At 39.8% G+C, this 16976-nt stretch overlaps 1 protein-coding gene across 1 annotated transcript in view; it reads left to right on the top strand.

The window, feature by feature from the left end:
* Positions 1–16976, top strand: part of LAMA4 (laminin subunit alpha 4) — a 76416-nt gene that overhangs the window by 50636 nt on the left and 8804 nt on the right. The window contains exons 17-30 of the mRNA XM_033143629.1: positions 373–558; positions 1864–2003; positions 3910–4083; positions 4689–4831; positions 5879–6041; positions 6249–6376; positions 7141–7312; positions 7966–8097; positions 8658–8800; positions 9920–10058; positions 11661–11798; positions 13098–13231; positions 14474–14635; positions 16202–16355. Of these exons, the coding sequence (XP_032999520.1) occupies positions 373–558; positions 1864–2003; positions 3910–4083; positions 4689–4831; positions 5879–6041; positions 6249–6376; positions 7141–7312; positions 7966–8097; positions 8658–8800; positions 9920–10058; positions 11661–11798; positions 13098–13231; positions 14474–14635; positions 16202–16355 (2108 nt within the window). The remainder of the gene's footprint in view (positions 1–372; positions 559–1863; positions 2004–3909; positions 4084–4688; positions 4832–5878; positions 6042–6248; positions 6377–7140; positions 7313–7965; positions 8098–8657; positions 8801–9919; positions 10059–11660; positions 11799–13097; positions 13232–14473; positions 14636–16201; positions 16356–16976) is intronic.

The raw sequence follows: 16976 nt of genomic DNA, 5'->3' as shown, positions 1-16976 counted from the left end.
ACTGAACTTGAACTTATTGTCAGTATTGGCTGACAGCAGCTTTGTAGGATTTCAGGCAGGGGGTCACTACCAGCCCTTCCTGGAGAAACACGGGGGACCTCTTGCATGCAAATCAGAACATCTAACACCACTAAAATATTTCCCCTTGGGTGAATTGAGGCAGCCAATTTTTGCCATTTCTCTCCTTGATACTGCATCCCTCTCTACCATATCTTGTTCTGTTCTTGGTTTCCCCACCCCAGTCCTCAGGTTCAAATTTTTAGTGATTTATTACTACACAGAATTCCCCCCGCCGCCACCATCATTACAGTGTATCTATCCTATCTACTGGCTATTAAGAGTTGTTGTTTTTTGCTTTTGTTCTTTTAATAGATAATGCAAGACAACGTCTGAACCAGTTGAAAGTCATTACGGATCAAGCTCTAGATACTGCTGCAGCAGTAACGCAGACTACTAGTCCGATGGCTGAGAATGTGAGCAAATGGTCCCAAGACCTGAAGAACTTTAAGCCTGAAAGAGCAGCTTATGAACGCGCTGCAGTCACAACAAGGGATACAGGTACGGTGATGGGAAACACTAGTATGCAAAATTGGTACCAAAATTGGTGGGATCTCAGGAGGCTGTACCCTCCCAAACCCACCATGTGTTTTTTTGGGGGGGGGAGTGGCAAAGAGAAAAGAGAAGTCCGGAGGGTAGCAACACGAGAACAGGCCTTCTCTGCAGTGGTTCCTCATCTGTAGAATGCTGTCCCCAGGGAAGTTCGCCTGGTGCCTTTGTTATACACCTTTAGGTGCCAGGCAAAAACGTTCCTCTTTAACCAGGTCTTTAGTTGATATTATTGACATCCAACACCCTTTTAGAATGTGGCTTTTTTTGGGGGGGGGGGTTATTAGGTTACTGCTTTTGGTTTGATTTTATATGTTGGGATCTTGTTGTGAACCACCCTGAGACCTCTGGGTATAGGGCGGTGTATAATTTGAATTATTATTATTATTATTATTATTATTATTATTATTATTATCATCATCATTATTATCATTATTATTATTAAATAATTGAACCCTGGAGTGGGAATGCCCAGCACCCTGATGGAGCGCAAATCACCCCCTCTCTGGTCATGAGATTTCATATCTGCCTCTGTGTATGCACAATGAGAGGTTGTGAAGTGGCTTGAAGGCTCAGCCAAGGGTGAATGTAGACTCAAGAAAATTTAGCCACCTTGATCTGGGATAGATTATCCAGATCAGCATCTTCAGTGCATGTGTGAAAGGAGATTGGAAGTGGCTCCATGTCCACCCAGTTTTCTGAGCCACACTATGTGTCAAAACATGGGCAGTTTATAGCACTAGCAAAAGAAGCACTATAGTAAAAATGTCCTTTAGAGAACATGTTTAGTTGTTTTCTTACATTTATATCTCACTTTCCCCCTTTATGTATTTCCCACAGAAATACAAGTACATCATTGTTATCCAGTCATGTATATGGGACTGTGGCATATTTCATTTTGGATCCAAACTGCTGTAGTTTTATTGGATTTTAGAATTACTTTAAATATTGTTACGGCCTGACAGCATGAAACATTTTAATGCTCCTTAGGGATAAAACAGCAGCTACAAAAATTATGTATAAATTGTTATAGTGGACAAATCTTGCTTGTAAGAAAGAGTAAAGAGCCACTGCTATATAATATTATTCATGCATAGATAGATAGATAGTTATAGCCGTGCTTCTTCACTCCTTGCTACAAGTAAGATTTTCTTGTATTTATGAGTTAGAAAAATGTACACAGAAGAACTTTTTGATTTTTCACAGAATGGAATTATTACTTTCTCCCCCACCCTCTTCTTTCCTTTTCCATGATAGTGAAGAGTCTCACAGAAGTTGTCCCCCAGCTGCTAGATAAGCTGCGGACAGTGGAACAGAAGTGGCCCGCAAACAATGTCTCCGCCAGCATTCAAAGGGTCAGGGAGCTCATTGCACAGACAAGGAGTGTAGCCAACAAGGTAAAGAGGCTGCTGGAAACTTTACTTGTTCAAATAATATATTAGGCTATTTATTACAAACATCTCCTAAATTTAAACTTTGCGTTCAGTTATATCATCTGAGCTGGGTGACCCTTGGCAATATAGCAACTCTTAACACTCTGAAAAGACCCCTGGACGGTTAAGTCAAAGGCGACTATGGGGTTGCACTCTCATCTCACTTTCAAGCTGAGGGAGCCAGTGTTTGTCCACAGACAGCTTTCTGGGTCATGTGGCCAGCATGACTAAACCGCTTCTGATGCAACGGAACACCGTGATGGAAGCCAGAGCATACGGAAACACTGTTTGCCTTCCTGCTGGAGCAGTACCTATTTATCTACTTGCACTTGATGTGCTTTCGAACTGCTAGGTGGGAAGGAGCTGGGACCGAGTAATGGGAGCTCACCCCATCATGGGGATTCAAACCGCCAACCTTCTGATTGGCAAGCCCAAGAGGCTCAGTGGTTGAGGCCACAGTACCACCCGCATCCCTCCTGAATGGTAGAATAGCATTGGTACTATGCTAATGTTTACTGCCACATAATTCCTAAACTCTAGGAGACCTCCAGGATGCCCAGAGCTGGAGGGCAGCATCAGGATACTATTGCCCCCATGTGATTCTTATTGGTTTCCCAAGGCATCTGGTTAACCACTTTGGAAAAACAGCATGCTGGACCACATAGACCTTTGATCTGGTTAATGGGGCCTTTCTTGCATTCCAGCTTCATGACAAATGGTGTGTGTGTAGGTGTAGGGTCATGTTTGACTAAGTCATACTGGAAGTTAGACCCACTGAAATTAATGGACATGACTGACTTTTAATTTCAATGGGTCTACTCTGAGTATGAATTTGCCAAATGGGCCTAAAGCTCTTCTGTTACACCTTTATCAGAGAGGAAAGAGTGGCAATGTTGGGGGAAAAATGTTTTCAAAAAGACATTTAAATCTGCAGATTGAAACCCACCACAGTGTTTCCCATCCACTTTTATTTGTTTAAGGATTTAAGGATTTATGTCCCACATAAAAATTAAGGATTTGTAGATGTGCAGCTAACAAGACAAAAAAAAATGCTACATGGTATACATCGAAATGAATTCTGATGAATAAATGAATACTTTGGGGTGGGTGTCCTCACATTCATTACAGTCTTACACTAATGCAGCTCCACTGCATATATTTTACACCTGAAGTACATGAGTGTGAGACCAAAATGCAGCCCTCTTATATTCAAAGCAAACATACTAATTGCTTTTAGTGATATAAATGGCATTGGATATATATTTTTTTCATTTTAGAAAATTTCACAGGGCTGGATATCCATACTTCTCACGAGCAAAGTTTTGCTAACAAATACCCGCACTGGAGGAAGGAGAGGATTTCCCTTGATTTCTCTTTCTTCCTTCTGCACCCCACAGGAAAGCTAATCCAGAGGGTTGGGGGACCCTCCAGAACAAATGGGAGATGGTGCTGGGGGCTGCAGGGAGAACAGGGAATCAGTGAAAATTGCTTTCTCTCCCCCACCCCCTTCCATCTGGGGGCGGACTACTGAATTGCAGTCCTATCTACAAACAGGAGACCTTTCATTCATGGAAGACCATGTCTGGATCCATCCCATAGTTTCTTAATCTTCTGAAATACTTTTTTTACAACTCTGACTGTGGAATAGTGCATTAAAATGAATTAATGAATTATTTACATTTTCTAGTTTATTTTAGTTGTTAATCTCTGCCCGCACCCTCAAAACACGTGAGCCACCAAACCACATGCAGTTCATTAACTATGTATCGTGCTGTTATTAGGTGTAACTGTTGACTGTGATTTTTTTGCAAACTGTCCATAATCTATGTCTCTAAGGTAAGCATAAAACCTGGCACATTTGATCTTCTAGGTTCAAGTCTCAATGTCATTTGAAGGTCAATCTGCTGTTGAAGTCAATCCCCAAACAAACATGGAAGACTTAAAGGCTTTCACATCTTTGAGTTTGTACATGATGCTTCATAAGGAAAATGCAGAGCGGACAACACCTCAGGATCAGTTCATTCTGTATCTAGGAAATAAAAATGTAAGCATCATTTAATTGCTCTCATAGAAAATGCACTGTTTTATGAATTGTGTGATTTAGGATTTTTCATAAGTATGGTTCTATTTTTTTAATGAGATTTTCATAGCAGCATGAACAGAATTAGTGATTTTTCAAACATCCTGTGAACAGATTCTCTTTCCATATTCTTCATTGTGCTCTTCAGTCTCTTCAAATAGCTAATTACATCATCTACTATGGTGTGATACTGAGCTTCCCCAATTACAATCAACTCTCCACAGACATTGAATATATTGAGGAAATGACTCCACTTTAGCTTTTAAGGTTCACATTCAATGAGCAGTAGATTGCTTGCAGTATATACATCAAGTGCTCCAGTTCAAAGATAAAAGGTGCTTATTTGCCTACTGACTCTAAGAGTTTGTGATTTTCCTAGCAAACAATCATGGCCTCCCTTGTGCCCCCAGAAATCTTGTACAGGTAGTCACATTCAGTAGCAAAAGACATCCTAAAGGCTGCATTACAAATTCATAATGGACAGCTCTGAATACTCTGCTGAACCAAATGTGTTGACTGTAGCATATCTTGAAACCATTGTGACTGTCTATTTTTCATTCCTTCTCTAGACAAAAAATTACCTGGGTCTTGCAATTAAGAATGACAACCTCGTATACATTTATAATTTGGGTAGCGGTGATGTGGAGATACCGCTAGACTCCAAGCCAGTCAGCTCCTGGCCTGCCTACTTCAGCCTTGTTAAAATAGAGAGGTAATATGATCTCGATCTGCTACACTTTTAATGTGATTGGATGGGTTGAATAGAATCGAGATGAAATGGGAAACGTTTTGGGTTTTTTTAAACTTACATTGTGGAGTAATACTTAAAGGTGTTAATTGTACCTTTTGAACCAACTGATGAGATGACAATATCCCCTTAATTATCATCAGTACTGACTGTTTCAGTACAACAGGTTCACAGGGGAAGAGAAAGAATGTAAGTTTGGAAAAGTTTCCATTCCTTTTTCTGATCACCACATATGCTAAAAAGTGGGGGGGGGGAAAGTCATCCTGATTTGCTTGTGGCTTGTATAAGCACCTTTAATTAATTCATTCACCCAATACTTTTCAGTGCACCACCATTACCAGTCCTAGCCTAGCCTGATCTTAATATCTGTTTCAAGGAGATTGAAGTCTTTTTTACACAAACCAGATTCAGGTTTTCTTAACTCATGTTCATTACCACAGTTTGCTACATCCACAGCCCACTGTCCCAAGATTATACGCCTTGTCTATATGTACATCGAAGGTGAGGGTGCTCACCACCTTGCATCATTGAGATATTACTTGTGTTCCTTTATGCAATGGTGCCCAGAGATAATGGCCAATCTACTATTTTATTTCATCATCTATGGAAGTAAATAAATGGCAATAGTTAAAGCTACTAATCTCGCAGCAGGTTGCTTCTTTCTTTTTTTGTCTCATAAGCAGCTTGGAGGTTGAATTCAGTTTTCAAGTGTTAGCCTTACTCATAATATCTGAGACCACTTCTGAATATACTGAAATGATTTTTCTACCTATAGGACTACAGCTCTTCATTTCCAAAGAAACAAAATTGAACAAGAGCATGGTCTAGAATCTGTAGTTTAGCTCTTCCTTTTGAAGTCTAGAATTTCAGACAACTGTTGCTTTTGCTGCTGACTTCAAAAATATTAACTTAAACTTTACTATTTGTTTTATATTGTTTAACAATTCTTTTGTAATTCAGGTAGCGAATATGACCTTGGGTCCAATTTCTCACCCTACTCTTCTTCAATAGGATTGGGAAGCATGGCAAAGTGTTTCTAACTGTACCAAGTCTAAGCAGCACAGCTGAGGAAAAGTTTATCAAAAAAGGAGAAGTCCCTGGTGATGATGCACTGTTGAATCTGGAACCTAAAAATACAGTTTTCTATGTTGGCGGAGTGCCTCCAGATTTTAAGGTAAGCAAAATAGGATGGAATAATTATTAAGCTGGCACCTTTATGTTGGAAATACCTTTATAAACAGCTTGTTTGTAATGTATTAAATAAATAAGATTTTTATGTTGTCACTACAAAAAGCCTTTTTACAGATGCAGCTTGGCTCACTAACTCATTTGGCATTGACTAGAACATACCGTAATCTATTTTGCTTCCTTCTCTCTACAGCTCCCTCCAAGCTTGGCTCTGCCTGGATTCACTGGCTGCTTAGAGCTTGCAACACTGAATGATGATGTCATCAGTTTGTACAATTTCAAAAATATCTATAACATCACTAAATCAGTACCCTGTGCCAGGTAGGATGAACTGTATTCATTACACTTCTGATGATGGAATGGATTTAGCTATATTGCATTTAGCCTAATTGTCTGGTCACACGTGTATCTACTTTGCTTGATTATGCATTACAAGTTAGCAGGCATTAATGTATACCTCTCTTCATCAATTAGTTCAGTCGACATCACTTCCTGTCCAGCATTTCTGAGACCCCTGTCTACATTAATAGAAACATGGGCACCCACCTTACACTGAGTCAAACCATTGGTCCATCTTGCTCAGTAACTGACTAGCAGAGGATCTCCAGGGTTTCAGGCAGGGAACATTCCCACCCCTACCTAGAGATGCTAGGATAGACCTTCCGCATGCAAACCGGATGCTCTACCACTGAGCTACAGCCTTTCCCCAGATGATAACTATACTAAATTAGCCTTATTTTACAAAAATAAAAAATAAAAATAATATACAGCAGCCTCAGTAGATCATACTGATTTCTTAACTCCCTTGCCCACTTTGCATGTTTGCAGATTAGTACAACAAAATGTGCAAGCAAAAATAATACAAATACTCTCAGTAAATTTTATATAAGATAGCACTTTAAGTAAACAATTTTACTGAATAATAATGCCTTGGCATTGACTATATTTTGTTCAGGCCAACAACCTCATTTCCGGCGTTCCCCTTTCAGTATTGCTTCCATAATGATATTTCTAGGTTGGAGAATGTAGGCCTTTCAGATTCCAGTATTCTGATTTTTCTTCGCCTCTTTTCCTATCCACCCTAGGAATAAGTTGGCCTTTACACAGAGCCGGGCTGTGAATTATTTCTTTGATGGCTCTGGCTATGCTTTGGTGAAGAATATCGAGAGAAGAGGGAGGTTTGGCTTGGTGATACGTTTTGATGTGGAAGTTCGGACACCAACAGATAATGGACTTCTCCTCCTGATGGTTAATGGAGTAAGTGGAATGAAAAGAAAAGAAAAATCCCTAAAAGTCTTATTTTTTCCTTTTGCTGATGCCTAATAATTCCTAGTTTCCAATAAAAATAATAGTAGGGTCATCCTTGATCTTGGCATTTGTCTGGTAGACTCATTAGAAAAACTAAAGGTTGAGGATGTTAACATTTCTACAACTATTAGTTGCTCTGGCTGAGGTGATGTCATCTAAGCAAAGAGAAGCTGAGAAGTTTGTTTAAGAACATAGATAGTTGTTGTGAGTAGAAAAGCACACGCACTTGTGCAAGATTGCCCCTTCTATTACAGTACCTACACCCAACACCGTGCTGTTCCAAAAGGTGGATGAAGTAGACAGGAGGGGGTGTTGTTGCATAAAGGGAACTATTTTAAGTATTTAAATATTGTTTTTTTAATATTTTGTTGGAAGCCGCCCAGAGTAACTGGGGGAACCCAGCCAGATGGGCGGGGTATAAATAATAAATTATTATCATTATTACACTCAAGTTTCACTTACAGCTATAAATTTAAAGTAATAGCCAGTAGTGTCATATACTGACAATTTGTGAAACCTTATAAATACCGTTATAAATATAAATTTTTGACATACAAATCCTCTCAGATAAATCTTACTGGTTTTGTGTGTCTGTTGTGCAGAGTATGTTCTTCAGCCTAGAGATGCAGAATGGGTACCTGTATCTACAATACGACTTTGGCTTCCCCAGTGGCCCTATGATTCTCGACGATCCTTTGAAAAAAGCTCTGGTTAATGATGCAAAATTCCACGAGGTATATTGTCGCTGCCTTTCTGAAATTTGGTTTTTATTGTCTTTTTGTTTACAGTTAATGTGTCGTCTCGGTATTATTATCACTATAGTTATCTGCCTTAGGTGCTTTACACAGAAAGACAATGTGTAATAATAAGAAATAAGTAAATAACTATAGATTATTGAGCAAAATAATGCAACATATGCTAAGTACCAAAAACCCCTATTGAGTGGGAAGTAACACAGTTTCCAAGAACAGGTTAAGTGGCAACAAACTGTCTGAAAGAGATGGTCACAATGAAACTGCAAACTGAGTACGTCTTCCTAACTACTGTTGCCAGGTAAGAACCGAGTAAGAACTCTGAACCTTCTTTCTTTAGAGAGATTAGAAATGGGATATTCTGAACACAAAACATATGCTTTAACCACTGCCCCAATGGGCCCTCTCCAGCTCACCAAAGTTACTAAGTATATCTGCAAAACAATTACAAATGAACAATAAACAGACAATAAAGTGTCTTTCTAAGATGTAGTTATGTACTATATTTACTGTGGTCTTTAACCCCCTTTTCCCAATTTCAGATATCTGTTATATACCACAATTCCAAGAAAATGATCTTGTTGGTGGATAGGAGACACATCAGAAGTGTGGAAAACGAGAAGCAAAGCATGCCCTTTTCTGATATCTATATAGGAGGGGCTCCTCCTGAGATTTTAAAATCTAGGTTGGTTTATAATCCACATTCAATCACTATTAATGTTTCAGTAATTTCTCATTTTATACTTTGCTATGGGTTTGCTGCACCCACATTGCTAAATTAAAACATGTAATCCTGTGGGGGAAAGTTTTTTTTTTTTAAATCCAATAGGACAAATTATATCTGTAGGCATATTGTTTTGCAAACATTGTATATTTCATTATTTATTTAAAATATTTATACCCTGCCTTTTGGAGCAAGCCCTTACAAAGTGGTTTACAATTTGAAAAAAAAAAGACAAGAAAGAATAAACATAAGATTAGAAGCAGTGCTATTTTTCTAGAAAAAGAGGTGCTGGAACTCAACTTATTCTCTTAGAAGGGCAATGGTACCCACCTGAGAGATGCTGTAACAGAGTTCCAGTGAGTTCCAGCTGAAAAAAGCCCTGATTAAAAGCATATGAAATGGGCCAGCAATAAGACTAAAAGAAAGCTTAGTAAAAAATATATATTAAGAAACAGTATTTGGGGTCTGTTAAAAGACCACAAGAGGCAGGGCTCTGAAGTTTTCAGGGAAAGAAAGGGAAATCCCCTGTCACTGATACGTACCAACCTGCTCACCCTTAGTGCAAGGCCAGGCAAGTTCTTGCTGGCACCATCATAATAGGAACAATTGCTATTTCCAGATACATCACCGCAGCATTTAAGGCATGTTGATAGAGTAGGACTAGTGATTATCTTACTGCATTTCAGCCTTCATAGACTTCCCTAAGACAATTAATGTGCTTAATTAGCATGCTCTGGTCCATGGGGTCACGAAGAGGCGGACATGACTAAATGACTAAACAACAACAACAATGTTCCAGTGTGGTGTATCTAACCAACAAGTTGTTCTCTGGCAGAAATTGAGATGAGAATGGAAAGGTAATTGGGGGGAGGGGAAAGTAATAAAAGTGCTCTTCCCTTTTGGCCATCCTGCAAGTGGCAATGGACTACTCCCTGCATCAAACCACTGCTAACATCTCAGACAGAACCTAGTAGAATGGACATTCATCACACAATATTTCTGTACCTATGACTGTGCATGCTTGTGGCTCTGTGTAAGTGGTTAGCTGGTTCCCTCTGAACAAACATTGTGTCTTCACAGTAGTGTGAGCTCACACCTAGCCACCACCACAGGCTTTAGAGGCTGCATGAAAGGATTCCAGTTCCAAAAGAAGGACTTCAACTTGTTAGAGGAACCAGGAACTCTAGGAATTGGCTATGGATGCCCAGAAGAATCACTTGTAAGTATGGTACATATATCTTCTGTTTGTGGTTTTCAACATTTATATATTCTGATATTTTCCCCTATCTCTACTGAGTTTTTCCTCAGTTTTTAAAGTGCAAAGCATTATTATTTTTCTCCCCATCTGCTTGTGATACTTAGGGGGGTAGGAACAGATAATGTTCTCAAAGCAAAACACACACACAAAATAAATTACATTCATTTAGAGTACAGAAATGGAAATGTAGTGCTCCTTATGCTATTGAATGTAGAAAGTAAATCTGAATTTAACAAAAAAAAAAAAAACCCAGTGTCCAACACTATGCACCCGCTAAGAAATCTGAAAGCTTAATAAATCTTTCTAGGCTTATTTCAGAAGACATATTTTATACTAGCTTTTTATCTTCAGATTTGCATACTTGGCATAAACAAATAAAGTACAAAAATGTATGATGCCAAACAGCATAATTTCAGCTACAGAATTTTGATGAAACCAGAGGAGCCCCTGATGTAAAAATGTTTTGTGACCTCAGAAGGAGAAGACACACAAACCATAAAGCAAAAGTACAAAACTGAGCATAAATATGAGGGCAATTTCTCTCCATCAAGTAAAATTTCAGTCCCAAACAAATGACTTGTAGAATTATGAGCTGTATCTAATATTAGTCCCAGGCAGGGTAGACCCACTGAAATGAATGGACATGACTAACTAAGGTTCATTAATTTCAATAGGTCTAAAGCTAAGAAGTAAACCCTACACAAATCCAGAATGGAGTCCCTAAGGTGGTTGGGTGGTGCCTTGTATGCCTCCTTCCAGCAACTCCTGCAGCCAGGATGGTGCCAAATATATTCTGCTTTCATTTGGACCACAACAGCAAGGCTGAGAGAGGGGTCTTGTCGTCTGGGCAGCCCAGAACCTCTCAGGGAGGTCATTCTGGTGCTGCTAACACAGCAGTTTGACTTCATCCCCAGAGGCATGCTCCATTGTCTCTTGAGATGGATGGATACCAGCAACAACCCTATGGGCAGGATTTAACTAATGAGTCCCATCAGCGGGTGCCCTGTGCAAGAACTAACACAATAGCTCTTAAAGGTCCCAACCTTCTCCAGTAGTCTCCTACTGTGACAGAGCGAGGGAGCCTTGGGCATTCTGCCATCAGAAAACAGCAGTGCCACATCCTGGAGGGGGTGTGCCCTGCAATGGCAGGTTTATCTGAGAGTGCTTCTTGCGCTGGCACTGCGTGGCCTTCCAGTTCTGCTTCAGAGCCCTTGCTTTCATCCCTGGCAATGGGGGATCTGGTTCCAGGCCATAACATAGAGGTTCCAAGAGTGGCGGAGTATCATCCAAACAGTCCCTTTCTTCTACTTGAGACACAACTCATGAAGTACTGTTCAACAGCACTTAAAAGTGAACCCAGTGCGCCAGGAGCATCTCTGTTCCAATGTAATAAGAGTTTGCAATATCCTGTAGCAATGACACGTGAAGTGCAGGGCTTGCTGGACTTTTATGAACATGAAAACTTACCCACCCATGGCCTGCATATTCTGTTTCTTCTATTGTCATTTTTTCTTTCAAAAAAATTATCTATCACTACCTCTGTTCTGTTTGTTTGGTGAGCAGATGTCCCGCAAAGCATATTTCAATGGAGAAAGCTACATTGCATCCAGCCAGAAAATCTCCCCCTTTAACGGATTTGAAGGTGGCTTTAATTTCCGAACTTTACAGCCTAATGGACTGCTCTTCTATTGTAGTGAAGGAGTAAGTAGAGTTTCCCCATTAAGTATAATAAAAACCTGTGTTGTTTTTAAAGAAAATGTTGTTTCTATATATCTTTGTCAGTAGATATATTTCAGGGCAGCCTATGGGCTGAATGGCAGTGGCAATGACCCAGAAGAAACTTGGTCAAAATAAAGTCCCATTGAGATTAGTGGAATATTATTCTTATTTCAGTGGACCTCAGTGCAACCAGCTTTTGCTAAATTGGGGCCAAAGTATTTAATTCTCCCTGAGACCTGACAGTGAGGGCAAATGTGAATGTCCTGTACTGTACATAAAATCTGAGATAGTACTTTTACAACCGTAGTTTAACTTTGGATGGGATTTGTTTGTGGTCAGTAAATAGCACCACTTTCAGACTTTTAAATGGTGGTGTTAAAAAATAATTAATCAAAGTGTGCATAGGTCTGGGCAACTGATGCTAAAAAAATAAGCAGATCACCCAGAAGCCCGGTTCTCTGTGTGAATTTCATTGTTTTCTTTGAGTAGCGTTTCACAACTTCCTGGAAACTACCTTGCACGTTCAGATTCGGTTAGAAGATTTGGCATAATAGTTGTTCAAAGGAGAAATAGCACCAGTCCAGATGAATGCTTTATGCCCTATTTGTTTATTTTAAACATTTACATCCTGCTGCCTTTCCAAGGCAACTTACATGAAACGCAATGAGCAGGTTAAACAAGACATATCAAGCCATAATAAAAAAATATGCATCAACAAATTTACAGCAGTGGGTGACAAATCAGCTGCAAAAGGCATTCTGGAATAAATAGGTATTGCATCATTTATGAAGATGCAGAGTGCAATTTCAAACCTTTTCTGAGATGTCAATCCAGAGCCCTGGGACAATTGCATTAAAGGAGACACTCCTTTATGCAAAGGGGACCCTTCTCCTACCAAAGGACCCTTTCTCTTTTGCCTAATTCCTAACATGGTGCATTTGAACAGCAGTTGTGAATCTCTGAAAGACTGTTGGAGTGGGGGGAGTGTGAGCACATATGTCCTTTTGGAACCCAGCCAAGAAAATTACCTCATTTCTCTCTCCACCCCACCCCGCCATCTTTTTTTAAAAATGCTATGATAGGGGAAATGCTTAAGCACTTAGAGACAAAACAGGTGTGTTTACAACGTGGGTTTTTTTTAACCCCTCAATGCATTCACACAGATCACATCCCATCCATTTTGGTTCTATCTCAGTACTCTTACTTTGCTCAACTACATTACAAGAATTATTACTAACCGTTCTGTGACTTGTGGATCCAATGTTTTTCTCTGTGTTTCAGTCAGATGTGTTCTCTATTTCCTTGGAGAAGGGAGCTGTTGTTTTAAATGCTAAAGGAGTCAAAGTTCAGGCAGAAGAAAGATCTTATAATGATGGGAAAGCCCATCTTGTCATTACATCCGCTTCACCAGAAAGGTAAAACTATGAAGTGTTTTTGCTTTGATGCACATCTTATTACACTCACAGTTCATTACTCCACTTGGATATATTTATTAGAATACAAAATGTAATAATCCATTCCACACTAATATCTTCTTTAAGAAAGTCAGCATGGAATATATATATATCCCAAAACTAGTAGGGACCCCCCAGCTCAGCAGAAGAGTATTACAATATTTTTATTTAACACAGTTAATAAAAAGCTCAGGTCCAGGGTACTGTTGGCCCTCCAGATGTTACTGAACTATAACTCCCATGATCCCTGGACATATGGCCCTGTTTGCCAAGGCTGATGGGACTTGTAGTTCAGCAATATGTGGAGGCCCAAAAGCACTTGAAATAGGTCAATATTCTCAATATGCAACTTAAGTTTTAAATGCCTGGTATATCTTTGCATCATTGAAACTGGTAAGATGCTGTGTGGCAGTCCTGCCATGTTAGATATATCTCCCTTCCACAACAGCAGCCCAGTGGTCACACACAAAGATTGAAATACAGTGGTACCTCGCTGGACAAATGCCTCACTAGACAAAAAACTTGCTAGACGAAAGGCATTCGCTAGCGAAAGGATGCTTCGCTAGATGAAGTTTCCTATGGCTACGACTCGCAAAATGAAAACGTTTTGTGGTTGTTGTTTTTTCGTAAAGCCGCGCTTCCTCCGACCGTGCTTCGCAAGACGAAATTTCCGCTATACGATAGCACTCGCGGAACGAATTAATTTCGTCTTGCGAGGCACCACTGTATCGGTACGAAAGGAATGAGTAGGGGCACGGCATCTGCATGCTTTTTATTCAGCCCTGTCAAAACAATGTCACTCACATCACTGCCACATGAAATATTATAAAAACTCAATGGGTTTTCAGTTTCTGCATTTCCTTTGTCTGAGATGCTGCTGTAAGCATATTGTTATAGTTAGGATTGCACTGTGACAATGATTTACAGTGCAATCCCACCTATCTCTACTCAGAAGTAAGTCCAATTAAATTCAGCTAGGCTTGCTCCCAGATACTGCAGCTAAGATGTGTGTGACTTCAGTATTTCCAGGGGTTTTACTGAGCTGCCTCTCATTTCTGAGCACACTCGTGGTTTGATGGTGCCACCTAGTGACTCATTCATCAAGTTCAACATCACCTAAATGGCTACGTTGCTTGGGTAATATATATTGTTGCATGCTGAATTTAAAAGACCCAGTGTAAGATGCATTATTTTGTTCTGCAGACTTGAGCTTTTGGTAGATGAAGAAAAGAAAAGTGTAGATAATTCGGCATATGAAAGTGAGGAAAAGCCAGTGAGCACCAAGAAATTCTACTTTGGTGGATCTCCCATCACTACTGAGTTTGCCAACTTCACCGGGTGTATAAGCAACGCTTATTTCACAAGGTAAGCGCATTTCAACTTGTGTATTTAGCTACTTGATGCATTTCTATACCACTGTTAATCCATCCTAGGGCAGTTTAAAACAAAAATAAAAGCAATTATAGCACAATAATAACAACAAATTAAAACTCCGTACCATGAACCACCTGTATTTCTCCGGCATTTAAGTACGTCAATTACAGCTGGTCTCATCTCATAGCCTAGTAATTCCTAATGGCCTGGATGATTATATCAGGCCTATGATGACACTGAAACCCCATTAATTATGTACCTCCAAGGCTAGAGAGTTGCATAAAGAGAGTGCCACTACAAAAAAACCTCCCTGTCTTGCATCACAGTGAGCTAACCTCATTGGTGGGATGATGAAAAGGGGCACCCCTACAGATAGGAGCCTGGGCAAGCTGGTATAGAGGTGTTCCTTCAAGTATCTGGGTCCCAAACTCATCCTGATTGATATATGGTTATTCTTCATGTTGCCATTTTTTGTGTGTGTCATGAAAAACAAATTTTCTGCTTCAGGTCTTTGAGGCCTGCAGGCATAATGGGCTATCTTTTCCGGGACTGCATTGGTTTTGTTTGTTTGTTTTTATAGGCATTGACTCCATGGTTGTGTGATATGTTGATATGTAGCATTTCCATGTAAGGTTGTGTACTGCTCTGATAACTATTGAGCACAACCCCAGGGCATCTTAGCTACAGAGGTGCAAATAGAAGTTTATGCCACAGAAGCTAAAGTAATATCATCTGCCAAGAGGCAAGATAAGAGAACAACAGTTACCCACTTTTTGTCAAACCTGCTTCAGATTCAATTACTGCCTCTCTGAGGATATGATCATGTCTTTTGAAAATAGAATTTGGATCTTGATACATATTTTGTGTAATATTATAACTAAAATAGAATAAAGGAATCTTGTTTTTCCTGGGAATGTTTTAAATGTTAATGTCATTGCCGAACCCAGGCTGAAAGGATTGAGCAGTTATCTTCTTAATATTGGCCATTTTACCTAATGCTGTATTTGAATTGTTTGGTACCCACCAAGAGCCCTCTAGGGTGGGACAGGATTGAAAAGTGTAATGAATCCATTAAAAATGTGCTACTGAGATAAGCTGCTGGAATACTTCAATAAAGTCAATTGTCAATTGCCTGCAGTTTTAAAAGGTTAGCAAAGTCTCCGATCTACAACCATACACTCTTCTGTTTCTGCTTTTCCCTTGAGGATGAAAGGCGATCTAGATCATATATCCCATTTATATCTCCATTTGCAATCATTTACACACTAACAAACAAACATAGAGCCACTCAGTTTGAAATATAATACAAAAATTATATGAATGATGCAGCAAAGCTTGGCTGTAAGTGCAGCAAAAGAAAGTTCTCTCTGCATGTGGCAAAGGGCTGAGTTTCCATGAATCTATTCCATGAGCATGTAGTTCTTACAGACATAGATTATTTTTTTTAATTTCTAGCTGTTGTTTGTTTTTGACGGAAGGAAGAAAATCCCTACGTGCACAATCATAGTGGATTGTTAGGAATAACAACTTTATCTTTTTTAAAAAAACCCCACACAGATTGGATCAAGACGTTGAGGTGGAAGACTTCCAGCGGTACCCTGAGAAAATCCAAGCATCCTTATATGGATGTCCTGTTGAATCTCCTCCTGCTGCCCTCTTCCATAAGAAAAGAAAAAATTCCTCCAAACCCAAAGGAAGCCAAAAGAAAAGGGTGAGCTGCTCTAGGCTTACAACTGCTCATGGTGCTTTCAGACCAGGGATGGGGGGGGCACCCAAGTTCCCTTCAACACTGGCTCTCAATGATGTCTTGGAAGGAACAAAGAACACCATTGAATTCTGGACTTGCAAAATAGTAGTTCATTTAGGGGAAAGTATTGGTGTCCCCAAACTGTGGCCTGGGGACCACCAGAGGTCTGCATGCTTCATTCAGCTGGTCCACAGCATGTCTGTGAAGAAAGGCAAGCACAGCAGCTGTGGAACCTGGCAGTCCGATCTATCCTGAAGGTGACCAGGACAAAGCAGAAGTGAGAAGGGGAAAAGGCACTTGAAAGGGATGGAGAGGATTAGCAGCACAAAAGACAGAGCAGCAAGAAGAAAAAGGCAGCAACTTGAAAGGGGTGGAAAGGGTTCTATGGAATTCAAATTGTTATACAATTTGTAAGAAATAAAAGAATCATTAAAATGCAATTAAAAATCATACAGCATCTAGCACAACACATTACAATTGCTACAACAGGCAGAAAAATCATCAGCAATTTTCCAATGGCCCAAAGAGAAAAAAGTTTGGGAACTACTGGTGTAGTGTAAAGGTTGCTCGGTTTTCCAGGGATGA

This window comes from Lacerta agilis, chromosome 3 (genome assembly GCF_009819535.1).
Source record: "Lacerta agilis isolate rLacAgi1 chromosome 3, rLacAgi1.pri, whole genome shotgun sequence".
Lineage (NCBI taxonomy): Eukaryota > Metazoa > Chordata > Lepidosauria > Squamata > Lacertidae > Lacerta > Lacerta agilis.
The sequence above is the reverse complement of the archived record's forward strand: the minus strand, read 5'-3'. Positions and strand labels throughout refer to the sequence as shown.